The sequence below is a fragment of the Siphateles boraxobius genome, unplaced genomic scaffold (assembly GCF_051911475.1).
Source record: "Siphateles boraxobius isolate OS27281-9 unplaced genomic scaffold, OSU_SipBor_1 65, whole genome shotgun sequence".
Lineage (NCBI taxonomy): Eukaryota > Metazoa > Chordata > Actinopteri > Cypriniformes > Leuciscidae > Siphateles > Siphateles boraxobius.
In genome coordinates this window covers 10,178,198-10,205,102 of record NW_027509192.1, presented here as the reverse complement: position 1 = coordinate 10,205,102, position 26,905 = coordinate 10,178,198, and the positions used below count along the sequence as shown (strand labels likewise).

Genomic DNA, 26,905 nt, shown 5'->3' with positions numbered 1-26,905 from the left:
GTAACGTTAAACCGTTATCCTCGCGCATGCACATATCTTTGTTCAAGTAGACGAACAAATGACGATAAATGCGATTAAAACACATATATACGCAGACTTCCAAATGTGAAAAGCAAGATCAAATGTTGTTCTTGTAACTCGCCCCAGCTCAGGCAGGGTTGAGCTAATTGTAGCCTAATCCTGCCCCGGGGCGTTTGGAGAGCCTTGAGCAAGAATTCTTGTTCAGCTGTCCTCTGTTATTCGGGCTGGAACGCTGTGCCTTCAACGCTCTCTCGCGCTTCAACAAATAAGGAGTAAGAAAGAAAAAAAGCGAGCCTAAGACACGCCACGATCGATCTCATGTTTTAAAGAGGGCTGAAGATACATTTACAGCTATGTCTTCCAAGGTAAGGACGCAGCCTTGACTGACTCCACTGTGTAGCTTTTGTGGAAAGTGTCTATAGCAGAGACTGTGGTCTGTGTTTTAAACGAGTTTTTAAAGCCACAGCGACCTATATAGCGCCGCGTTAGATTTCGCTGGATTCAGAACGGAATTGTCACCGAAGAGCTCTTGGAGTGCCGAAAGAATTATTACGAAAAGTTCTTTCTAAAGGACAAGCAACCTTCATCAGAGACAGTCTGCTAGAATCCTTCCTCAGATTGCGTCGGACATCCTAAAATGTTTGAAACGGTACGGTGGATTCTGTCAAATTCTCGAATGTTTCTCCAGTGCTTCTTTTGCATTCGTTTTCAGTGTGTCGTGCTTTTGCGGTTTTAGATCAGGGAGGGCTGATTTGGGTGTACAATGAGAGGTCAGAGCACTACTGTATGCCCACTGCGTACAGGAAGTGCGGTACACAGAGTTGTAGGGATATTTTACGCACTCCAGGGACCTAGCGCAGTTTTAACATCACAAACGATTATTTCTGACTTTGAGGATAGACCATCTTATCATCGTTTGCTTCCGTCCTAGTATATATATATATATATATATATATATATATATATATATATATATATATATATGCCTCAATTTAATGATAACTTTAGTAACTGAGTGAGATGTTCATTCAAACCGCTCTGACGGATTCCATGTTCATTTCAGTATAGAATTTTTCAGACTGATTCGAAGTTATGAGTCTTTTTAGTGACTCATTAAAAGAACCGGCTCATAAGAGTCATTTGTTTGTTATGGGACTACACTGGCCCCGTTTGTTTTTCGGATATGAGATGTGCTTTCTTGTCATTATGTCACGGTACTCTGTGTTTTAATCTCATAAAATTTAATTCAGAAGAATGTAATATAGCCATATAGGCTAATGTCTTTAGCCATGGCTCTCTAGATTCACTAGATACAAGGGCTTATTGTTTAATATCGTGAAAAGTGGGGCAGTTATCCTGACGGTGCTACCCAGGCCATAAATCCATATATATTTGGATAACTCCTCATATTAAGTAGTTTGTCTTTTAAAAACATAATAAACTATTTGAAAGTTAACTATAGCTAACATGGACCCATTTAATTTTTGACATTTCATAGTTTAATGTCTAATGGCTAGACATAGGATACATCGTCCTACATAGAAGTATATAAGACCATGACGTTAAACCATGTGCACACATTGCTCCAGGCATTATGCCTCTGGAAATGGGACTTTAACCATCTGTTTTGGTGTAATTGTTTGTTACACCAAACAAAGGTCGATTCATGCCACAATAGATTCATGCATCATGGTCCCTATGGTTTTAATGTAAAGAGCTGTAAGAGGAGACGAAAATGAGACCTTTAGCACCAACTCAATCTTTATTATAACGCAGCATCATTTAGATTTTTATGTTTGACCTTGTGGAAATTTGAGTCTTATTTAGCCTCACTTTTATTTCAATTTTATTTACATTAATTCAGAATGTTGATTTTTTTAAATTTATTTTTTTGCTCTGAGAAACTTTTAAAGAACTGGAAAGCTGTTGGTGATGAGGGGTTTTGAGTCTCAGACATTCGCCCAATATCTTTAATTAGGAGTTTACACTTTTTCCCTCTCTTTCCCCGGAGGTAGACACCTACAGTACTAGGACCCATCCCTCTCTCTCTCTCTCGCTCTCTATCTCTCCCTCTCTCCCTTTTGTGCTCGCTAATAAGCATCACTCCATTTCTCCCCTCCGGTTCTATGAAAAAAGGAGGGGAAAAAACGGCAGGCAAATTTTCTTAATTAGACTTGTGGTGCTAATTCTTAAGGTAAAAAAACATAATTTAAGGGAAGATGTAAAAGTGATCTCCCGCGTACTTGCAGGCCAGAATTGCACCTTAGATCTCAGAGATTGAAGGGGAGAGGGGAACCAGGAGCTGTTGGTTTGATACTGTGCTGTTTGTACAGGAGGGAAGGAGCATGTCTCGGCTGTCTTTGACCCGGTCCCCAGTGTCTCCTCTGGCCTCTCAGGGAATCCCACTGCCGGCTCAGCTGACTAAAGCAAACGCTCCAGTCCACATTGACGTAGGCGGGCACATGTACACCAGCAGTCTGGCCACCCTCACCAAATACCCAGACTCTAGGTAAGACAACTTGTCGTGATTTGGCGGTGACTTTATTGGAATGGATGAGACTGATGTTGACGTAAAAGATGTTGATCTTGGTGTTGATGTCATGTTTACAGAGCATTTATGTTGTTATTCTGTGGTCCAACTTCCTTTTTGCCTCCATATAAGTGCAAAATAACGTTACACGTAATTTAGCAATTTATATAGAGCGGTAAATCAAATATGTATTTTGTTGCTGTACTTTTAAATGACTTAAAGCTAATTTGTGTCAAAATTAGCTTAAAAGATATGATTTTACTACTGCCACTTGTAGAGTCATGCAATTCCTACATGCTGCATCCATCCCAACTGTAATCTACGGATGTTTGCGGATAAAGGGAGGTAAAGGGACGCCACCTGTTAGAGATGTGTGTGTGCAAGATGTGAAGAAAGTGTGAGAGCTTTGCCACATCTGTTCAGGTTAACAGAGAGCGTGGCTCGCTCTGATTTATTAATGGATATGGAGCGAGAGAGCAACAAGAAGGAGGGAGGAGAGGAAAATGGGGGGAGGGTGAAAAGCAGGCAGCATTTTAATTGCTTTTTGGAGAAAAAAAAAGAAAGAGTCTGAGATGAAAAACTAAGATTGCCTAAAGCTATATGGTGAAATTCTAACTGGGGGAACTGCAAGACCATATGAGAAAAGGACCACCCGAGGCACAAAAGGGGGAATTGGTTTTCTTATTAAGTGTTTTGCATCGGTTTCCAGAATGAGAGAGAGAGAGAAAGAAAGAACGGAAGAATGAAATGGATTGAGAGAATGAAATAAGAACATTTTGCAAAGATAAAGTCGATTTATCCAAAGAACAGAAATAGCGTACAGCGTTATTCCCAATGCTTGACCCCATTCCGGCAATTAAATCAGGTTAACATAATCAACTTATATGTTCATCCTTAAACTTATTTCAAATGTAAATGTGCAGAAAAAGGAGCGTTTTTGATAGAGAATGTCTTTTCTTTCATCACCATTCTTTATGTCGTGTAGTACTTGCGTAAAACTTTTTTAAGTTAAAGTATCATTGAGTTTCATTTTCTGCCCCCAGAATCAGTCGCCTGTTCAACGGCACAGAACCGATTGTTTTGGACAGTCTGAAGCAGCATTATTTTATTGACAGAGACGGAGAGATATTCCGCTACATCCTGAGCTACCTGAGAACCGGCAAACTGCTTCTTCCTGATGACTTCAGGGTAAGGAACACACACCAATGTCTCTTCAGCAGGTCAAAACTTTCATTTGACTACTTTATTTTAAGGTGACATAGTTATATTGTACTTACTCGAATAAGTACTGAGTAAAATGAATTAACTATATTTACTGACTATAGAGTTACGGTTATGATTTGGTTTAGTTACTTGTAATTATGCATAATTTACTGTTATTACTATAGTAAGTACATGTAGTAACGTGTAACCATGTCACCTTAAAATAAAGTGTTACCTTTCATTGAGTTCCTCTCTTAGCATCACGTGAATAGCCTTGAGGTGAAAAGCAAAGGTCAGACAGAACCACAGAGAAATTATGATTTCAATACACCATTGGAATAATTCAACCTTATCTTAAGCTTCATATCTCTAAAATTACTGAATACTATGATTAACATTTTCCAAGATTCATCATGCATTTCCTTTCTTTTGGGGGGGCACACTCTTAAAAATAAAGGTTGTTTACTGGCATCGAAGGTTCCATGAAGAACCTTTAACATCTAGAAACCTTTAAGGTTCTTTACACAAAAAAAGGTTATTTTTTCCATTGTTCACTGAATGGTTCTTTAGCAAACCAAAAATGGTTCTCCTATGGCATTGCTACGAAATCTTGCTTTTGTAACGTTTATTTTTCATCCTACAAAGTGTCTCCAGTCTTCACTAAAATTGCCTCAGATCTTCTTGAGATAAGGCATCTCAAATTTGAGCAATTGGATTTTTGTTGTATGACATTGTTAATCATGAACACCTTGGCTGCGTCCAAAATGACCTCTCGAGTTGGTACTTATTTTATATAAGTAATTACTTCTCGACCGCTAAAAAAGTACGTTCTATATAGTATGAATGTGTGTAGTATACATATAATCCGGACGTACTATGTTATCATGTGACCTACCAGCCTCATTTACGTCGCCTCACTATCATTCATAAATCCTCTCCCGTGGCCTCATGGGATTGTAAATTGTCCATCGAATGCACACTTCAGAATCTCGCCAGAAATAGTAGGTCATCCGGGGACTTTTTGCCTACTATTTACTAATAAGTACTAATAGTACTGTGAATTCGGACATACTTCTTTTGTCACGTACTGTTTTTCGGAAAAAGAGAAGTAGGGAAGTATGCGATTTCGGATGCTGCCCTTAACATTTTTGCTGGCAAAGATGGCAGGCAGGAAAGGAAACATTATTTTGGCAATTCCTTTGCATATTGATTCAATATGTCCATATACTGTCAGTACTTTCTTGAAAATACCAAGTAGGTACATTTATAGCAACAACAAAAAATACTAAGGACATTTATAACAAAATAAAAATAAAATACTGAGTACATTTATAGCAACAACAAAAAAAGAATGAATACTATGCAAACTCAAAATAGTGTAAAATACAATTTCTGACTTCAAACGCACGTAGCTGTAAGTCTTTTCTTCAATGACGGCAGATAAGACGGTGTAGTATTATTCCTGCCTCAGTCCAAAATCAGATGGGTAAAGGTATATTTGTGTCAATGGGATTAATTAGGGTGAGACTAGTCATTCCCGCCTCAGGCTCCGTGGCTAGCTTTCCTCCACTGTGTTAGACCGTTTGATAACAACACATAAAATATGTAACTGCACTGAGAGGCACATCATTACATCCCATTATGCTTAACTTTTCACACTTCGCCCATCAAAACTCACCATGCCCTGACCTGTGAGAGTGGGAAAACTCAATGACTACATGACCCATTGCTGGGTCTGTCTGCAAGGCCTAGAAACCTAGAAACCTATTAAACAGTCTTTTTCATCCGAAAACCTATGAGAACCTTCCATAGCAGCACCTCCCGTGAGAGGTGATGGGATACGTTTGGTTTCCTCCCAGATGTCTGTTACATTTGCGTATTCATAAGACTCGACTTATTGGCTTAATTGCCAACATTTTTGTTCTTCTAGAAGAGTTTGCTCTTAAAAACCGTGTAGCGCATCCAGCTTCATTTGTCTATATGGATATGGCCTAAAGACTAAATTCACTCTTCTTTGGGCCGTTGCTTTTACATTCTCTTTCCCAAAAGTGAGTCACAGAAAGAGCCCTGTTAAAACATACCCAGCCTTCACTGCAGACCTGGGAAAGAAGCGGAGCTTGTTTTTCTTTGAATTAGCAAGAGCCCGAAGGCCCAAAGTCTCTGTATCCATGTTGTCAGCACCAGTATGGGCTAAAGAAAGGAACATAGGGAATAAAGAGGGAGAGAAAGAAGAGAGGGTGAGGGAGGGGTGTGGGTAAGAAAACAACTCCTTTTCTTGTGGTAATTGTAAAAGAGCGTTGTGTCTGAGGTGGTGTGTGCTATTGTTGTGCGTGGCGTAGCCTGCAGTGGAATGAGTAGTCTTACAGGGTGGGGATGAAGAGCCAGCAGGGTCGAGATCACTGCTATCTCTCACGGCCACTGAGGAAATAGGCCACCAGGCACACAACCAAAGAATGCTATCAGCGTTTCAAACAGAACTGCCTTTTAGCCCTCATGTTTTGGGTCTGAGAGACCCCAAGGCCCTTTTAATATCTCCAAAAACATTAACATTGACTGTCAGGTTAATGCGTCATGACTTTTCTTAATCTAATGAGAACTGACAAAATTGTAACCCGATCACATCCATCAAACATGCTGCATGATACAATTTACCTCACTGTTTGGGGTCTATAGGGATATTTCACATAATTAGACATTTTTTGAGAAAATCTCAAAATGTTTTCAAATTATGTGAAATATACCTATAGACCCCAAAGTCTATATATTTTCTTTTCTGAAAAGTACATGCGTTAGTAAAACCATATAATATTCTATTATTAAACATTGGGCTTTAAACTATATATATATATATATATATATATATATATATAATTTTTTCACCTTTAGAAACATGGTCTACATCAGCCGAACATGAGGGTTAATATTAGATGCTTATATTTTGAATATTTATAAGTTTTTATCCAAATTATACCCATAGTATTGGTAACTATATAAAAATAGAGATAAGACAGACTTGAATTGCTGCATAAAATCAGTGTTTGTTACACAAGCGGTAACACCAATAACTTTGGTTTATTATTCATTTTCCTCCCATGCATATCACCATGTTTATATTGGAAATACTTTAATTTCTGTAGTGTTTGTAATGGCTGGAGTGAGGCGCGTTGCCATCTGGTTTAGTGCTGAATGAAAGGCGAGTGTAAGTGGGGTAAATGTGCTCGAGGGGTGAAGGAGCCCTCAGGCAGAGGCAGCAATCTGTGCTGTCCGACCGGAGAATCTGTGTGTGAGGGGAGAGCCGGAGGGGCTTCAACCCCCCTCACCCCCCTCACCCCGGTCCCGGCTAGAGACGGGTCAGATGGACAAAACTGCTCCATGTGTTGGTCTGGGTTCATGCTAAATGCTAAACGACATGTGCTTTAAAACACACAGTACTCATTATATCATTATATGGGTTTGAATTTCTTCTTTTGTTTCTCTTTTTATGTATGTAAGAGTTTGCATTGTTCATTTAAAAAAATATATTATTTCTGTTAGTCCATAATGTCTTACCTAGTGGATTCACAACATCATGCCATTATGTAAAATTTAATTCTGAAATGATATTTGATCGTGACAGAAAATAATTTGTGGTCCATTCATTTTTTGTTTGTTATTTTTGCTATTTTTTTTTCTTGTTCATTCATTTGGTTGATGTGTTGTTTGTGTATGTTTGTTTGCTCATTCTTTTACTCGCTTGGTGGTTTTCTTGTTCATTAATTTGCTTGATGGTTTGTTTATTTTTTTATTCACTTCTTTCATTCAGTCTGTGGTTGGTTAATTTGTCAGCTTGTGTTTGTTTGTTTGTTTGCCCACTTGTTTTGTTTGTTCATTTATTTGCTCAGTAGGTGTTTTGTTTGTTTGAATATTCATTCATTAATTCAATGGTTGGTCTGTTTTCTGCTCATTCAATCTTTTGCTGGATGGGTTGTTTGTTCGTTCATCCTTTTATCTTTCTGTGCACACATTCACCTCCATGTGTTGTCCCTGCAGGAGTTCCAGCTGCTGTACGAGGAGGCTCGGTTCTACCAGCTGACGCCCATGGTGAAAGAGCTGGAGCGCTGGAAACAGGACCGGGAGCAGCGGCGGACGGCTCAGCCCTGCGAGTGCCTGGTGGTGCGGGTGACCCCTGACCTGGGTGAGAGGATTGCCATCAGTGGGGACAAGGCCCTCATAGAAGAGATTTTCCCAGAGACCGGTGATGTCATGTGCAATTCAGTCAACGCCGGCTGGAACCAGGATCCAACCCATGTTATTCGCTTTCCACTGAATGGCTACTGCAGGCTCAATTCTGTACAGGTACAGCACTGCCATTAATAATACCATGTAGATGGTCATCAATTACTAATACACTACCGACCAGAAGTTTGGATCAAGATTGTTTTTTATGTTTTTGAAAAAACAGTAATATAGTGAAATATTATTACAATTTAAAAGAACTGGCTTCTAGTACATTATATTTTAAAGTGTCATTTATAGGTGTGGTGCAAAGCTGAATTTTCAGCATCATTACTGTCACATGATCATACAGAAATCATTCTAATATGTTGATTTGCTACCTAAGAAACATTTTTCTTATTATCAGTGTTGAAGACAGCTGAGCTGCTTAATATTTTCGTGGGAACCATGATACATTCTTTGATGAATTAAAACTTCAAAAGAATAGCATTTATTTGAACTAGAAATCTTTTGTAACATTATACGCATATTGCATCCTTGCTGAATGAAAAAAAAAATCCAAACTTTCGAACGATAGAGTATACTTGGGTTAATCTCATGAAAACTAAATAATATTGCTTTACAATTATGAAAATAATGAAAATCAACAATAAGAATAATGGAAGTAGCAAAAAAGTGTAAAAGTAAAATGTTAATGAAGATTTGGAGGAAAAATGTCATGAAAATTGTCAAAAGTTCAAAAAATCTGACTATTATTTTTTCATTATTATTATCATTTCGGGGTCATTTGTGAACTAGACATGTTTTTTCTTGAGATTGACCCATTTGTGTTTAGTTTTAATCGAATTTGACATGTGTAGTCCAGACAAAACGAGCCACGGTGCTCGACTTGGAAACGGTGATTCAAACCTGGACGGTAACATGCCCCCGATCCCACATCTTCCAGACTCTTTTTAATTAAAAATGCCCAAAAACCCCTAAAATAAAATCAATAATTACATTTAAATTAAATATAACTATTATAAAGGATTTGGTGAACTTTAAAGTTTCGACTTGGACTTTGAAAAAGTTTTGTTGGACTGCTGGGATATTGGGCGCGCTGTGCTTGACTGCTTCCTGCCAACATGAAGAGATGTGAGAGGGTGTGAGATGTAGAAGGCAGGTGTGGCTCCACAGCTGCAGTTATGCCCCACCATTTGGCTGTTTAAAAGGTGCTAAAACAGACACACAGATACATCCACATACATGCGTCTGTGAATCCTGGAGGCGATGCTAATGTGGGGAATATGTAGTCATGAAACTGAGAGGAGAAGAGAGGGAAATGATATGCATAATTTATTTTTAACTCGTCCTTAAGACAAATCTCTCCGTTTGAAAAAGTGCTCCAACATTTCTGTGCCTGAAGCGTTTTAAACACACATACTACATTTTTAATACTGTACTTTGGTTTCTTTGAACAACCTAAACTGGTTTACGCTACTTTTTTACACACGCCTAATTGACTTACTGTATAACTAATTAGTGTGTCTGATAACATGTATTTTTTCTGCAAAAAAAAAGTTGCACTTAACCGACTGAATCGTGCGGGTGGATTTTTTTTTAAGCCCCGTCTTTGTCACATCTCGGGTGTTCACAAAAACCCACCTATGAAATATGAGTAGATCAGAGAGGAATGACAGAGGAAGAGAGATATGGAAAAAGACAGAGTAAGAGAGAGAGTTTGTTGCCAAGAAATTGTAGCCTTTACTGTAAGAAAGTTAGTAAGTGATGCAACCATCAGCGCAGTGAGTGTAATGTAAAATCATAAGCCTTCAGATATCAATGCGTGAATATTTGAGAGGCTTGTGACACTCTATATATGTTCATTCTGTCTTCACGAACAGCTCTAGATATGGATGTTTTTTATTAAAAGAATGGATTAAATTTAAATTGAGGGTGTAGTTCACCTAGAATTCACCTTTTTATTTTTCTGTGGAACACAATTTGTTTTGAAAATGGTTTTTGTCCATACAATGAAAGTCAATGGGGTCCAAAACAAATTTTTTTGACGTTCTTCTAAGTGTCAAAAAAACTATTCAACTCATACTTCAAAATATCTTCTATTCTTCACAAGGCATTTTAAAACATTTTAGGTGAACTATCCCTTTAATCTTCTACAAGTGGCCAAAAGTTTTAAAATCACACAAAAAGAACAAACTTCAAAGCCTAACGATTTGTGTATTAAAACTCGCTTCTGTAACACTGATGCAACCAAAACCTAGGATGGATCTTAATGGCGATATATGCTCTTGAAAAGACGCTTCAAAAACGCAATCTTTCTTTGTGCACGGAAGGCCCTTGTATCATCTGCTGATGTCTTTTATTCCTCATCTGTGCGTAAGTCATAAGAAGTGTTCATTTCCTCTACAAGTTTCTCCGCAGCCTCAACTTCCAAAGTAAGGATAAGGATGGACATTTTTTCTCAGGCCCTGTGCAGTTTAGCCGATTCCTTCGTCTTCATCATCATTTTTTTTTTTTTTTTGCGGAGGGACTTTTATCTGGCTCTGTAGCCCCGAGCCAGAACTTTCATTTTCATGTGAAGCACACTTGAAAGAAGTGCAGGAGTAAGTGAATACTCAAGGCTGCATGTATTGAATTTCAAAAAAATCTACAAGCACTCCAACAGATAAAACATTTGGTTGGCTTTTCGCGGTGGAGGGAATGACAGTGACAGCGGCCGCCCTGAGACGCCTCTCGGTGAGGGATTTCTGACAGTAGCTGAGATTGTGTGCATTGGGTCTGTAATGAAAGAGTCGGGCGGCTACAGTGTGGGCTGTCAGTGGGGGAGCCTATTCTCATTTGACTCGGCATCAAACCCCTGTAAACAGCCCAGGGGATGTCTGCTCGCTCCTTCTCATCCCGGGTGGATGGTGTGGAGGGAGAAACGTCTGAGGGTTAATGCAAGCGTGAAGTTGTTGATAGCGCTGTTACTGAGATTGCACATTTTAAATGCGTCTTGATGCAACTATGTGAAGTGCTGATAGAGTGGCATAAATAGGAGTTTACTTTGAAAAAAGTCACACCGAGTTTTTCATATTCTCATTATAGAGATCTTGAACTCAAAATAACAGACACAAAATTCCCCTGGTTTCTCTTGGGTCCTATGGGTCCTAGAGAGACTGTTGCAAAAATGGTTCAATCTGGTGCCATCTTGATGCAGTTAGGTGAAGTGCTTAAAAAGCAGCTTATTTTATGGAAAACCTCATCTCAAAATATTAAGACTTCCCTGGTTTCTCTTAGGTCCTGGACTGTTCCAAAAAGGGTTGCCATCTTGATGCAATTATGTAGAGTATTATAATCGGATTACTCCAAAAACCCATAGTGAGTTTCTCAAATTGAACAAAGAACTTCTCAAGATACTAAAAATGTCCCTGGTTTCTGCTAGGTCCTGGAGAGACTGTTCCAGAAAGTTTTAACATGGCGTTTGTCTTGATGCAACTATAGAGCGCTGATAGAGTTTATTTTGAAAACTAATATTGTATGAAAAGCATCATCTCAGAATATGGATACTTGTCCCTGGTTTCTTCTTGGTCCTGTAGAGACAAAAGGGTTTAATCTGGTGCTATCTTGATGCATTTAAATTAAGTGCTAATATGAGTAGCGCAAATAGGTGTTCACTTCATTTATATAAAACTTCATCTCATTTATATAAAACTTCATCTCAAAAAACAAAAAAAACTCCCCTGGTTTTTCTTAGACGGTTCCAGAATCATGCAGTTGTTTTAAGAACAGCATAAATTGCTAACTCCAAAAACCCATAGTGAGTGTCTCAAATTGAACAAACTGGTTTCTCCTGGATCCTAGAATGACAGCTCCATTAAATGTTACCATGGCGTTTGTCTTTGATGCAAATATAAGTGCTGATAAACTAGCATAAATGGAGTTTACTTTACAAAACTTGTACAGAGTCTCTCATATTGTACGAAAATCATCTTTACTAAGAATACGGAGTGTTCAATTCCTGGTTTCTTCTAGATCCTGGTGAGACTGTTGGTGTCTTGATTCAACTATATGAAGTACTGAAGTTCTCATATCGTGCTGAAATATCAATATATTTAAATATGTCCCTGGTTTCTCCTAGGTCCTGGAGAGACTGTTCCAGAAAGGCTTCAGCATGGTGGCGTCATGCGGCGGTGGCGTGGACTCCTCCCAGTTCAGCGAGTACATCCTGAGTCGGGAGGACAGACGGTGTCAGACCAGCCACACGCCCATCCGGATAAAACAGGAGCCTATGGACTAGCCAGCTCTTGCACCAACCACGAACACCTCAGTCTGCTTTCAAAAAAAAAAAGAAAAAAAAACACCAGTGGACAAATAGAAGGCTTTATTTGCAAGAAGAGTCTGCTTCGACTCTTCGGACTCCAAGAGGACTGAAATCTTAGTAAATGTTTCATCAACGACCCCAAAACTCCTCCAAAAGATGCTTTACAAACCCAAGCGAGCCACGGGATGGCTTTCCAGCTTCTGACCTCGAGTTGAACTTTATAACTCTTTATTTGGCTCGAGTCATGAAAAATGCACTCGTTGATCTATATTTCCACAGTACAAGAACCATGACATAACTTTGCGATTGTAAAGTCTGAGAAGAACTCTACAAGGAAGTTGCGTTTGTGGCGAACACACCTTCCGGCTAGAATACTTTTTAAATGATCCACCAGTCAGATCTCCAAGCTCCCGGGCCAAATTAACCACAAAATACAAAAGTCTGTCCTCTGATCCATTTTTAATCTTGATATCTAATGTTCTCATTTTCCAGTCTCATCTATGTAAATCAGTTATTTTATGACCTACAGGTTTATTGCTGTTGTCTCGCTACATGAAGGATATGAGAGCAGTTCTCAGAAGTCATTTGGTTGTAAGTGCGGTCTGGAGTTGGCCGTGTAGACGCTTTGACTTGAGGCTAAAGCGGACACTCTGGTAATGCATTCAGCGCTGGGCAGAGAGGCTTTTTGTTCTAGCACGTCTGAAGGGAAACCTGGACTCGCTTGTCTGATGGCATCGCTAAATCCTCGACTTTCTTTCGGGTGCCCGTTTTCTTCAAAACTAGCCCTGAACGAACCATCTAGCAGCTTCGCAAAACTCATTATACATCATGATTGCTTAGAGTAAACGGTTAAAAAGCAAATATCTCTTTGTGGATACAATTCCCTTCGTGTTTAAAACATTATCTCGTTTGATGAAGGCACCTCCTGAAAAACACGATTAGTCAGCACTTTCAGGGGGAGCTGCTCGGACTGTCAGAGAATAGGGGGATAACTGTGCCCCTTAAGGGTCAGGTCAGACTTCTCTCCAGTCTCCAGGAGTTAAGGTCACTTTCCCACAAGCCCTTTTGATGGCTCTCCCTTAGCAAAACAGTGCAATCAGAGCCACTTGGAGAGAGACTGAGGGAGAATAAACTTAAAAGGTTAACTTAGTGGCTGGTAAACAGACTGAATTGTATAATGTGCTGTAAAAAGGCACATTTAATAAGACAGCTTTTTAAGGCTCTCCGCCTCACCATTTCAAAAGGAAGGGTCACTGAAATGTCACGGATATATTATGCTGTTTGTTGTCTTAACTGCCATCGTTTCTTTTATGCTGCGTTCAAATTTCTTCGATTTGTCGCACATTGTACAAAGGCTCACGGACGCTTCACAGGTCCCCCTGAATGCAACTTACCATCTCGCCGCTGTGCAACTGCCATTTTGGTTTTTTTTAAAAATGAAAGACTTTCTTGTCTCCTGTGCAACGAGGGTCACAGAAGCAGTGTCGGACATTACAAAAATCTTAATTTAAAAACTGCTCTAATGGATGTTGTGTCGAGATGTAAATTGCAGTATGGTCCAAATGTATATTATTTAAATACAATTTTTTTGTAATGGATTATTATTGATATGAATCATAGTGGTATAACAGGCATGTGTTTATTTGAATTGTCATATTCTTTTTGTAATTGGTGTTGATAAATGAACTTTTAATAAATCGTTGGGATTCCTTCCCTATTTTAAACCACTGACAGCATGTATGTGAATGTGTTGGATGAACTTGAGATACAAATGACTGAGCATTTGAAGTAAATATCGTAAATAGATCAAGACTAAACAGAATTAGCGACACTTTATTTCGGTACGTTACTTGGTTCATTCCATCATTTGTTGTCTGGATGGAGGCAGAACTGAATGCGAGCTTGCCATCAGTTGTGGAGGGTTTCAGTGGACGAAATTATTGAAGTCCGGCAAACGTCACCAGAGAAAAGTCTGTCATTTCACTGAAAGATTGAGTCAACTATAAGGTCAAAACAAATATTACAAAATGAATCATTCAAAAGATCAACAGCAATTATAAAATGGATCTTTAACATGCAACAACATTTTACTTGAAGTATTTCTGAAGAAAATGATCAAATAAATAAAAAGGGCAGGACTTTAAACAGTAAACTTTTTCAAAACTCTTCCTAATCAAACACCTGATTTAACTCATCAGCTCATTAGTAGAGACTCTCAACACCTGAAACGGACGAGTCAGATGCGACGGATATACAAATGTGTCCAAAAACACTGGGTTAAGGGGTGAGGGGAGATCAACAGTGTAATTACAGATATAATTACATTCTGGTATGTTATAATTCAAGTACAATGTAAAAACTTGCATTTACCATAGACTCTAAAAATAGGTATTTACATAAGTGCATTGTATCAAAAGATTAATTTAAATGTTAGTACATAAAGTAGTTAAAGACATCAAAAATTGTCTCAATTACAAGCAAGTAAAGGATCAAATAAATATGGTCTGATTCCTATGTCCTTACATCCTAACATATTAGCAAATGTTAGGATGTAAGGACATTATGATTAATGTTAACCAACAGCCTGTTTTGCCTTAGTGAGGTCAGTTGATGCGTTGTGATTAACAATTATCAAGAAAGTGTATTCATTTTGATTCCATGTTGACTTTGACATTCACTCATGTAAAACAAACATCAAAGAAAGTCATGCCAGAAGTATAATTAGGAACTTTATTCTTTTACAAAAGTACAAATTTAATAGAGATGAGCACTTTTTTCCAAACCAACCAAACATTCAAAAATTGTTAAATTTAGCAAAAATAGAAATTCTAATAGATATGTTTTTTAGACAAAAGACAATCCCTTGATCAACAATACTGTTTTTTCCAAACATCAGAACAAACAATACAAATTAAAACCAATCTGAGTGATGGAAAAAGATTTTGCCTCAGATCTCAAAGGAATCATTGCACATGACATGAACGTTGACCGTCTCCCAACATACATCTGTACAACGCCAAAAGGTACATGTCAAACAATGTCATTTCCTCTCCTACTGCATGTCATAAAGGGCAGTTTACAAATATTCGCTATTTGAGACATAAAATAATGCCCGATGACAGATACTAAATTTATTGTGAAATTGAATTTTATACACAAAAGTACAGGATCCAAAATGCAACATTAGTATTTTAAAATCATTACTGCAGTCTGTGAAAACCACCCTATTTTGAACGTATTTAAAAAAAAAAATGGTCAAATTAACAATATACGCACAACCTGCCATTTCTCCACAAATAAGTTACGAGAGATCCTGCTCTAGAATCGTTGTTGAAGCAATGCATATTAGTATTAGCATATTAGATAATTCCATGCCGTGAATTTGATTAAAAAACAATGGTGCCCTAGGAGGGCCACGTAAGGCACCATTTCACAGTATACTAACACAGACACTAGTGAAACCGTACACACATTTAACCCCACACTGAGTGTGCGAGACAAAACTGTCACTGAATTTCAAAAGACCATCCAATAGGATGAAAGACAGTCAGTGTTTTACAACACAGAGTTTCTTCATTTTGCATAAATCTGTAACACCCCCCCCCCCCCCCCCCAAAAAAAAAACATCCACACGTTTCCTCAGAGACTTAAGATGAGCTACTTATAAGTTACTAAAAATACTCCCGACTCGTTAGACCTCTAAAAATTTGCATTCACATTTCCAGTGTCTCTATTGCAAACGAGGCTTTCGGTTAAAAACAAGTCCAGCCGCTATTTATATAAAACAATCTCAATCTCTATCCCGAAACGTAAAACCAGTCTGAGTTCAAGTTAATGAATAAAAAGATCAACATTGCTCAAAATGATGGCTCATTAATCCAAAACAAAGGGGAAATAAAACCATAAAAGGGTCACCCAAAGGGGATAAATCACATGGTGTCCACAGCCGCCGGCTTACGTGCTTTTCCAGAACCTTCTCATCTCCAGAACGGCCACGTTTACAAGTTTCACAGCAACACGCTCGTACTGATCAAAGAGTTCATGCCACAGGAGAGTCTGAAGGCACAATCCGGAGATGAATGTGGAGAAGGAGAGGAAGACTTGAACGTATTACTGAGAGTCAGGCAGGTGGAGTACCATTAGGGTGGATGATCTCAGTGCTACTTCAGAAGGGCCTTGTAGAGCAGCATGGACCTGGCTGTGGTTCGCTCCTGCTCCATGCAGAAGATCAAGTCCCTGAGGTTGACCCGGGTGATGCGCTGACGGGTCTGCCGGACTGAAGACGAGGAGGATGAGGTAGAAGCGGTCGCTGATCCAGAGGAGCCCGCAGGAAGCTGAATGGGAATAATGAAAGAATTCATTAGGTCATTGTCATAGGTTCATAAACGTTTGCCTAGGCTGTGATTGATGACAATAAATGGTTTCTACATTAAGTAGGCTGTCTTAAAAAAAATAAAATAAAAAAGATTTAACCATAAACAGCCCACAGTTAGACAAACATATTTAATTTATAAAAAAATAAAAAATAAAAAAAAGATTTAACCATAAACAGCCCACAGTTAGACAAACATACTTAATTTAAAACAAAAAACAAAAAAAAAACAAGTGGTTAATTTTAATAAATTTCACCATTTATTAAATGTCCATCTTTGTCATTGGCAACATTTTACTGTATAAAATCTCTGCAATTACCCTCATGACTTATAGCATAATTTTTTTAAAATATAATAATAAAAAAACAAATGTTAAAATAAATTGTAATTCTCAAAGATTTGATTAGATCGGATTATGCTTTTAATATAAAACTGTAAAAAGAAATGAATAAAATACTTATTTATTCTCAAAGATTGTATTGTTACATTTAAAATAGTTTCCCCCATTATTCTCAAATATTAGGTCACATTATTTGTGTTTAACTTAAAATAATAATAAAAAAAAATCATAAAAATCGATGTTTACACTTTATTTTAAGGTGTCATTGTTACAGTGTAATTATATAATTAAGTACTGCGCAACAGTAAGCAACAACATGTACTTATTATAGGGTTAGGGTAGGATTAGGATTTGGTTGAGGTAGTTGCATGTAATTATGCATCATTTACTGTTATTACTATGGTAATTACATGTAACATATGTAACGAACACTTTAAAATAAAGTGTTACCAAATCTATTTTTGGGTTAAGTTAGATTGCTTTGTATTTAATTAAAAATAGTAAAAAAAATATTCTCAAAGATTAAATTGGGTCAGATAGTTATGTCTAACTTAAGAGTCAGAGGAAATAAAGTAAATCTTTTTTTATTCTCAAAGATTCGATTAGGTCAGATTGTGTGTGTTAAATTTAAAATGGTAACAAGGCAAAAAAAAAAAAAAAAAAGGCAAAAAATTTGGGTTTATTTAAAATAGTCAAAAATAATTAAATCAAATAAAACGCAAAATTGAACTGAAGTCTTTGTGCTACCTAAATCTGAGCCAAACCAGTCTGGCCTTGATGTGAATGTTTTTTTATGCGAGAATTTTTGCAGTAAAGACCTAGCAGTCATCAAAGATCCTTTGGTTTTGTGCTTTTGTGTGTTTGTCAGCACACCTGCACAACATGTGATCATCTGTTCTCAGCTCGAGGCTAGAGAACCACACCTCATGCCCCGGGCAGCAGACTTTTGATCTCAACTACAGTATCTCAAAGCAGTTCCTCTTCAGATTTGACTCAAACAAATGTGAGTGTGAAAGAGTGAGATCACAGCCACACTCTTGCGAAAAACAAAGATCATTCAAATCAAATCTATGCTTATATATTACCAGTCAAGACGATGAAAAAGACCAGCTTACGCAACATTAAGATTATTTACGTAGTCCACCTTGAGGGGAAAGACCTTACAACCAATTTACTGGAGGAGTGAGGAAGATCACGTGTACCGTATACATCAGCCGTACAGGGGGTCTATAGCATGACATCACTCGGCTCGAATGAGGTTAGGGTCTCCAGCCTTCACTGAACACTAAGTGTACGTGAGAAGGTGTAAGATGGCCTCTGGGCACAAAACACACACCACACCCTACAGAAACAACATGCAGCTTTGTGGGATCTATATCACCCTCATACATGCTACACACCCTGAGTGATTCCAACTCTCACACACACCCAGGACTGGCAAAGCTCACGACATGTTTACGCGGGCAGGTCGGTGCGCGGTCTTGTATGCCGTTTAATGTTCGCTCATTATTCGAAAATTGTTGAGGCACTTTAAAGGAAGAAAGAAACGCAAAACTAAAATCAGAGATTACTGCCAAAATTTCCACTGATTAACCACACCCAGAAGAGACTGTTCCAGGAAGTTAAATACACGATCAAGTGATAGTACGCCACTGGTTACAGATCACACACACTTAAATATACAGCATCCAATGCTCGGCATTGATTTCATGTTTGTGTGTGTGGAGAAATGCAATTTAAAAATGTCATGCAACAGTCAGCAAACACTTATGAATGAGGTCTTCAACACAGACCCACTGTACTTGGTGATTTCAAATTAATAGGCCAATGACATCTTATTTTTTCAAAAATTTGATTCTTACATGCAACGACTTGAATACTATTTTTGAATTTGGATTAATTTATATTTTTTAAAGCCCACATAACAGTAAAACGTCCTGATATTATATAAAGAAAAAGTCTTATTAAAATAATGAAATTCTTGAAAGGAAAGGCTATAGTTTGGCAAAATTAACATTTATTTTAGAAAAAAAAAGCATTTTCACTACAACATTAATATCTTTAATATAAAATTACATACATTTTGCAGGTGGCGGCTGGTGGTACAACTAAATAATGCTATTGTTGATCAATTATTTAAATTGTTTGTTAATCAAAATAAAGCTGAAATAAAATCAGAATAAAATGTAAATATTACATGGAACACTTAAATTAGAAATGTTACCTAGGCAACTAACTAAAAATAAATGAAAGCTTAATAGAAATATATTTAAAAAAAACTAATATTAATACCTGAAAAATAAATATTTAAAAAAATAATTAGGATCTGTAGACATGATACATGTTGTCAGGAAAATGTTATTACTTGGCCATTACACGACATTATCATTGAATTGAAACTTGAAAATTTTATAAAAGTTTTTCAAAACCATAATGAATAAAAAGAGTTAATTTCTAAGAACTACATTTTTATAGATGATGATCTGATATTTTATGACCCATAATAAAATATTAACAAAAGCAAAACGTATCTCAGTAAAAGAAAATAATTTTTTAAAATAAAAATCTAATATGTAATCACCTAAACTCTAGCCTTTAGTAAAAGACAGTATTACTTGCTCAACTCGATACTGCAGTACAGGAAGACTGCGTTTCACAGTTGGCATGTGTGGGTGAACACGCTCAGGGCATTTTGCCACTATCCTAGTGGTGCGTTAGAGATGGAGCTTGTTAAGCCTGCATAAATGTGTAAAGATATGGATGAATATATTACAGATGTGAGCATTAACATGCCCCAGGCACTGAGAGAAATGTATTTTTTAAACCACATTAGCTGTGGAGTGGAATGTGTAGGGTGCACAAGCTATCTTTTCGAGTGTCATTAGGGTTAAAGTGTGTTGTAAACCCTTGAGTTGTGTTTGTGCGTGTTCACTGTGTGTAGGGCAGCAAACACCTCCAGAGGAACTGACTCCAAACCCTGAAGAGATGAGCAGCTTACACTTGTAGGTCTCTGAAAGCCATGAATTCAGCAGAAAGGCATGAAACGTATCCTTCGACCAGATGTAAAGGTCTTAAAATCTTCAAAACATGTACAAGTCATGCAAGAAGCAGCTCTGCTCCGAAGCCACCCTAGAATTGAGAAGCCCTTCAACTCAAAGTGACCAAACCACCACAGAGAAAACCCTATCCAGACAAAATGGAGAGAAAAAACCTTATTCCTCCACCTTATTCCTCCAAACGACTGTGAGCACTTCTGGCCTCTAAAGGTTAGAGAGTGCCTGAGGGTTCTGTGTGTCTCCAGCGTTTGGGGAAATGACTCGCCTTGCCTCTGCACGAACACAGCCCAGTCTCTGCAGAACTGCCGCCCGGGGCAACACAACCCCGCTCCACTTCACTTTAACCCTATACTATCCGGCTTTTTGATGGCAATCTTTTACTTTGATCCAGGACAATCTAACCTTGTGCAGTTACAAAACTATGAGGGACATGGTTGGGCTTCAAAACAGGCCGCTTAAACTGCAACATCTTCCCTAAAGATCATCCAGAGTTAAAAAATAAAGATTCTTTATTGGCATTGATGGTTCTATGAAGAACCTTTAATATCCATTGAAAAAAAGGTTCTTTATAGTGGACGAAGGTTCTTTAGATTATTAAGATGTTCTTCACACTAAGAAAAAATGGTTCTTTTAAGAACCAACAATTTTGCATGGCAAAATTCCCTTTTGGAACCTATATTTTTAAGAGTGTAAGATAGTTACGAAAGCTGCTAAGATCATGGTCACTTTTCCAGCCCATTTATGACACAATCCTAGTTTGTGGTTTGGTGTGTATTATCCATGGATTCAACTTGTAAAATAGTTGACACTACACATAATTAAAAAGTCTTGCTGTGGGGAAGGGGATTTTCTAATTAGTGAAATAGTGGCAAAGATGCAGTTCCTTTGGCTCCAGTGAAGTTGAGGAGCTGAGGGGCAGAGCTGGGATAAAATCCAGGCCTGCGGCCCCAACCAAAACAAGAGCATGTAAGGTTTTGTGGTGTTCCATCATTACCTCGCCACACAATTAAGTACAGACACAACAAAGTCCAACTGGTGAAGACACTACTACACACCCTTAAATACACCCTGAATCCAACACACCATCAAATGCAAACCCTTAAAGCAAACAGATGTTTTTTTCCCCCTTCACCTTTTACTAAAAATTAAATTGAGTCACTAATGGATTAGTTAGAACTAGATCCTCTAAAGAAAACTTGTATTCTGGGTGGTCGCAATTGCATTTCAATAGTGTTTTGAGTGGTTTTAGCATGTTGATATACAGTTGTTAAGGTGTTATTTTAGCATGTTGCAATGTGGTTGCTAAAAAAACACCCATTTAACCCTAGAAACACCCTAGCAACCACATAACATCCTAGTTTTTCTAGATGTTTTTATTAGCATGTTGCTATGTGGTTGTTAAAGCCTACCCAGATAACCATAGGAACACCCTAACAACCACATAACATCCTAGTTTAAGCATGTTGCTATGCAGTTGGTAAAACCCTAGAAACACCGTAACAACTACATAACAACCTAGCTGTTTTAAGTTTTTTTTAACCATGTTATGTGGTTGCTAAAAAAGCAGCATGTATGCCAAACACTTGTATCAGATATGAATGTCAGAAGACGCCACATACTGTGATTCATCCGGGCTGTAGGAGCTGACATCTCCAGACCTCTCACCCAATCTGTTTTTTCAGGATTAAGCATAATTTAAGTGTCTAATTTGACACTCTGACAATGTACGTCTCTCAAATTTGTGTGGTAAATATCCACGGTGCAAATTCACAAATATTCTGCACACATTTTAGAAACAGCATATCCCTTTCCCGCCCTGTTTCACTCTCTCAGCACAAAGAACCGGGATGCTTCAGGCAGCACTTGCGGGAGAACGAACATTCTGCCTACATCTGCCTGCAATTCAAACAGCTCTCCCACATTGTGTTGCCTGTATAAAAAAGAGCACTTGTCAACAGCTTACATGGCTACAAGGTACACATTAAGCTCGAGGGTGATGCTATACAAAACACACAAAGTAGCTCAACAAAGATTGTGGTATGATGGTCTTTAAAACACTCTTTTAGTTTGGAGTGCAAAAAATGTTCCATTACAGTGGACTGGATGGTGAATGTCTCCATTACTGCTGATTTTGTGTCTCAACTTTCAAAATAAGCTAATTTAACAAACATTGTTGCGGTTACATTCCGAATGGCGAAATGCACGCCTACTGTGTTTCAATCCAGAATAAACACAATGTATAAAGAGTAATAGCATGAGCTGTAATGGTAGCTGAACAGCTTGAGGGAATCAGGAGGGTAAGCCAAGATGGTGCCAATACCCCTCTGGCTTCTACATACACAGAGGGTCATTGCGGTAATATGAAACAGATTATTTACACAACCAACCAGAGATCTCTGGCAGTGGGGGAGAAAGAAAAAAGAAATTAAGGGCAGGAAATCCAAGAATGTATATAACCATTTAGATTTACTCTTTAAGCCTTCGACAAATACACCAGAAATAGATCTGCACTCTTTTTCCACTTAAATGCAATGACACTAATATAAATATGAAGAAATTAATAACCACAATGTATATAACAATTGAGGAGCAAATGTATATAAATCGACAAAATCAACATTTCCTCAATTGGTATAAACAGTCACAACAACGTGTATAACAACCGAGGAAACATGCGCCCATTGTCAATCTAAGATATAATATTAATAAAAAAAAGATCACACATGATTTACATAAGACAACCATTTTGTTTTTATTTTTATAGCATTAACAAATAAATGCTCTTTAATTCTTTAATAAGAATGCTTTGGGACTGACTGTTCTGGTTAATAACTCCAGAAAGGTGTTCACATTTAAGATTTAGATACAAACGCTTAAAACGCAGATAGAGATCAGTCTGTGTGACTTGTGCAAGGTAGTAACTTGTTCCAACTGATGAAATGAAGTGAGAATAAACTAAACGCAAGGAAGGACATGGCGAATCGGGAAGGAAAGCGATAAAGAGAGAGAGGGAACGAAAGAGAGAAAGGAGAGAAGTGTGTAGAGTACGACTTGAATTTAATATTTCATGATTGCCTGAAGGATTTTTCACAGATCAATGTGACTCTGTACCCAAGCCAGTGTCAGCCAGAGAGCGTCAGGAGAAAGCGAAAGAGCGAAAGAGAGAAATAGAGAGAGAGAGAGAGAGAAAACAGTTGAGAGTACGAGATATATAGAGTGAAAGACAGAGAGAAGAGTTAAAGCAGGACAAGCATAAAAAATTAACAAAAAAACGAGAGAAAGAAAGTGACAGTAAAAGAAATATTTGGCTCATCAGTTCAGGAGACTGTTAGTCTTCTAAACACCAGTGTGTGTTTGCTCCATGAGACATACACCCTCCACTGCCTCCGTGCCGTGGGCTTCGCCAGAGGCACACATTACCTCCGTTAATGGGTTTCCATTTGAGCAGCAGAAAGGAAGCCAATAACCTATCCACACTAATGGATTAGTCTACATGTAGGCAACCTCTGCAGCTAATCTTGGACCAACTGTTTTCTTTCTTCACAAAACAAAAAGGAACAAAAGGATGTCACCATATGTGGGTACAAAAGTAAAATTCTTGAGTTTTTTTTCTTGTCTCAACAGCTATATCAGGCCAATAAATTCAAAAGAGTCTCCCACTGTTGTGAGTTGTGTCACTAAAGCCAACTTTCACAAAACTCTTGCAGTTGGAGTGAACACTCACCAAGTTGTCCTTCCATGGCCATCATGAACCAATACACTTACAATTTTAATTAGCAAAGATTAACAAGGGAGGTAATTAATTTCTGAGATGGGCATCTTAAAAGCGCCAAAGGCTTGACTTTGTTGACGGAGCCGAATGCTTTTTCATTGATGTGGGCAAAATAGAGGGGCATCATTATAAGCTGGCAAAAAACATGCACTTGCATTCTAAAAGAGTTGATGGCTAGAAACGTTCCTCTTTGAGGTTTATTGTGCTGTTATTGCTGGAACTGAATTTAGAGCACCTTATTCATTGTACCAAATATCCCACAAAAACTTTATTAGCCATAACAGGTAAAAAAGACAAAAGGGTGCAACGCTAAGAGTGACTACACAAACAAGATAACAATCCAAGCAACAAACAGTAAGTAGTAAAAGTACTCTGAGACACGCTGAACATGAACTGGTCATGAAAGCTGAAACATGTGGTTGGGCTGCCATTCGGTAATTACAAAAAAATGGCAACAAATGATGGTTAAATTGGTGCAAGAAAACCACACAAACCACGGAGCAACAGAAAAAAAGGTAATATTCTGAAGAGCCATGTTTCTTCTTTTCACCTACATCCAGACAGGTATATGGTTTGATGATATGTTTTAAGCCAAGATAAGGTAAAATGCATTTGTGGTCTCACCAAGTTCTCAATCTGAGCATCATCAAACCCAAACCATCATGTGAACAAAGTTCTCAAACACACAGTAGGAACAGAAAATTATACCTCCATCCTTCAATGCACTTTTCTCATGGAGAATGATGCAATATTCACACATCATACCTCACACATCAAGACTTTTATAACAGTATTCCAAGGAGGACTGAAAATTCTGGAGGCCCTTCTCTTCATTTGATCATAGCTACATACTGCAAGGGATTTTCCATTTCCCTGTATAAACTACAGTAAGTCCATCAAGTGTTACACATTGCTTGTGTCTTTAAGCAAGATTTCTACTATGCGTGTTGCGGGTCAAAAATGATAAGTGATGTACGTAAAAATATTAGCATTGTTTATTTACTGAAATGAAACATATAGCAGTAATGCCCAGATCTACAAAGAAATATTTCACGCATAAATTAGTAGTGATCGACCGATGTATCGGTTTACCGATATTTTTCCCGATATTTAAGCATTTTCCCATAATCGGGAATCGGTTTTGTAATATCGGATTTTCCGATAAACGGCGCCATCTTGTGGCCGTTTTGAGAATTCCGCCATTGCAGCCCGCGTCTGAGGAGATCAGTCAATAACTCTGTGCACAGGTAAAGTATATGTTCTACTTGCTTTGCTTTAATTATTCAACTTTATTTAACATAACAGACATGCATGCAGAAATGAGATTTGAGACATAAATGCCTAATATAGTTTATTTATGCAGCTTGGTTCTAAAAAATTGAGACGAACTCATTGAGCCACGTAGCGTAATCCGTCATGTCCTTCCCCAATAAAGACGTAACTTTACATTAATTAAATAAAACCGACATGAATGAGTGCATGTTGAAAATAAAAGTGCTGAATTTAATTCTCTATCTGTTGTATTTGCTCACCATTAGTCTCGAAAAAAAAGTTCGTTCATATTGCTGAGCACTCACTGGGTTGATGATCAGGAATGCTCAAGCACGGCCACTGAATGAAACTTTTGACAAGATTATCTTGTTTAAACACCCTAGATTATATTATCATTTACTACATAGCAATTATTTCGCTAATACACATCTAAATATACCGCTTTGTGGAAATTAATTATTTATTATCTGCACGCGCGATCGTGGTTGAGTAACGTATAGCCTAATGTTATAGTTATGTGTAAATGCATAGATAAACAGCACTTTGTCAAAGCATTTCATGATCTATTCTAGACCGACAAAAATATTAATAATAATTAATAACATACTAGTTGGAAAATGCAATGATGTATATGCTGTTTTGTTTGTTACTTTCCTGATGTTATAGGCTATTCCAGCTAATATTATGCAGTGAATTAATATTACCCAGTGAATTATTCCTCACTCTTAGTTTAAACCTATTAAACGGCACATAAACCTTCTAAAACTGTTTAAAATGAATTACATTTCTGCAAAGGTGATATGACTCCCCTGTCAATTATTTATTCCATATGAAAACATTAGACTTTTAACATTTATTTTGCCTATTGTTAACATTGTTGCTGCTGATGCTTATAAATGATATGTATAATTTAGATATAAATTATATAATGTAATAATATAAATGTTCTTATTGTAATTTGATTAGTTTACCATTTATGAAAACAAATAAACATATCCAAATATGTTAGAATAGTTTTTGTGCTTTATTTTTTACCTCAAAGCTTTTATTTTTAAACAAAGACACTTAGTAACAGTGCACTTTATTTTTTAGACTCAGACCCCTCTATTTATTTGTGTATAAATATAAAGTTTTTTTTTTTTGTATGCAAGGAGGGAGTGATTGTTATAAATAAAATGGTTTGTTCAGTTCATTTGTGTTGTAATAATTGTGCCAAAAACAGAAGTATAACAGTAAATAAATATCGGTTCTGCATATCGGTTATCGGGCACATACACATGCAAATAATCTGTATCGGCATCGGTTATAAAAAATCAATATCGGTCGATCACTATAAATTAGGATAATAAAACCACACAAATATTTGCAACAACATCACTGCAAAATCTGGCTCCAATTAAAAAACAAACAAAAAAATTACATTTCAGACTTTAATTGAATTTTCGGTAACTAGCCCTCCAATTTAAAATCCTTTTCATTCTGATACTAGGACTTTTCTGGGTCGCGGAAAAAAATAACAATTTAACCTCCCTTAATATATTGGATGAAAAAATGCTTGTCAAAGCAGGAATTGATCAATACAGAATTAAGGGAAAACAGAACACATCACTCTTACAAAGCCCTAACCACTAACAAAGACCTTCCACTTCTTGCAATGATAGCCTGGGGTCAGAAAGAGGCAATTTTTGGCATTATGTTATTCCGCGCAACCCCTACAAACTGATAACAGACTCTTCATGCTCCTTCTTATCATGTCAAAACACATGCAGATAACCCACAGATAGCGCACACAAGACTCATCACATCACCGTGCATAAAAA

At 37.5% G+C, this 26,905-nt stretch overlaps 2 protein-coding genes across 5 annotated transcripts in view; one reads left to right on the top strand and one right to left on the bottom strand.

Moving 5' to 3' along the window:
* Positions 1–206: 206 nt before the first annotated feature.
* kctd15a (potassium channel tetramerization domain containing 15a) lies at positions 207–14,000 on the top strand. 2 transcript variants are annotated; one of them, XM_077210928.1, is made up of 5 exons: positions 207–386; positions 2,355–2,530; positions 3,595–3,739; positions 7,784–8,089; positions 12,090–14,000. In XM_077210928.1, exons 1-5 carry the CDS (start codon positions 375–377, stop codon positions 12,246–12,248), a joined length of 798 nt encoding a protein of 265 aa, XP_077067043.1. In that variant the 5' UTR covers positions 207–374; the 3' UTR covers positions 12,249–14,000. The 2 variants fall into 2 exon arrangements, with proteins under 2 accessions (XP_077067043.1, XP_077067044.1); XM_077210929.1 differs by having other exon boundaries at positions 224–670.
* Positions 14,001–14,172: 172 nt separating this feature from the next.
* LOC143720941 (transcription initiation factor TFIID subunit 4) overlaps positions 14,173–26,905 on the bottom strand; it is a 43,122-nt gene continuing 30,389 nt past the window's right edge. For 2 of the 3 annotated variants that reach the window (XM_077210923.1, XM_077210921.1), the window contains exon 14: positions 14,989–16,606. In XM_077210923.1, coding sequence (XP_077067038.1) covers positions 16,433–16,606 — 174 coding nt within the window. In that variant the 3' untranslated portion in view covers positions 14,989–16,432. Of the gene's footprint in view, positions 14,273–14,988; positions 16,607–26,905 lie in introns of those variants that run through there. The other variant, XM_077210922.1, reaches the window with a different exon arrangement.

What these genes read in the sequence shown, in the direction of transcription:
- kctd15a (XM_077210928.1), top strand. An exon ending in TTCTTCCTGATGACTTCAGG is followed by an intron (nt 3,740 to 7,783) that starts GTAAGGAACACA and finishes TTGTCCCTGCAG; the next exon opens with GAGTTCCAGCTGCTGTACGA. An exon ending in GCAGGCTCAATTCTGTACAG is followed by an intron (nt 8,090 to 12,089) that starts GTACAGCACTGC and finishes GGTTTCTCCTAG; the next exon opens with GTCCTGGAGAGACTGTTCCA.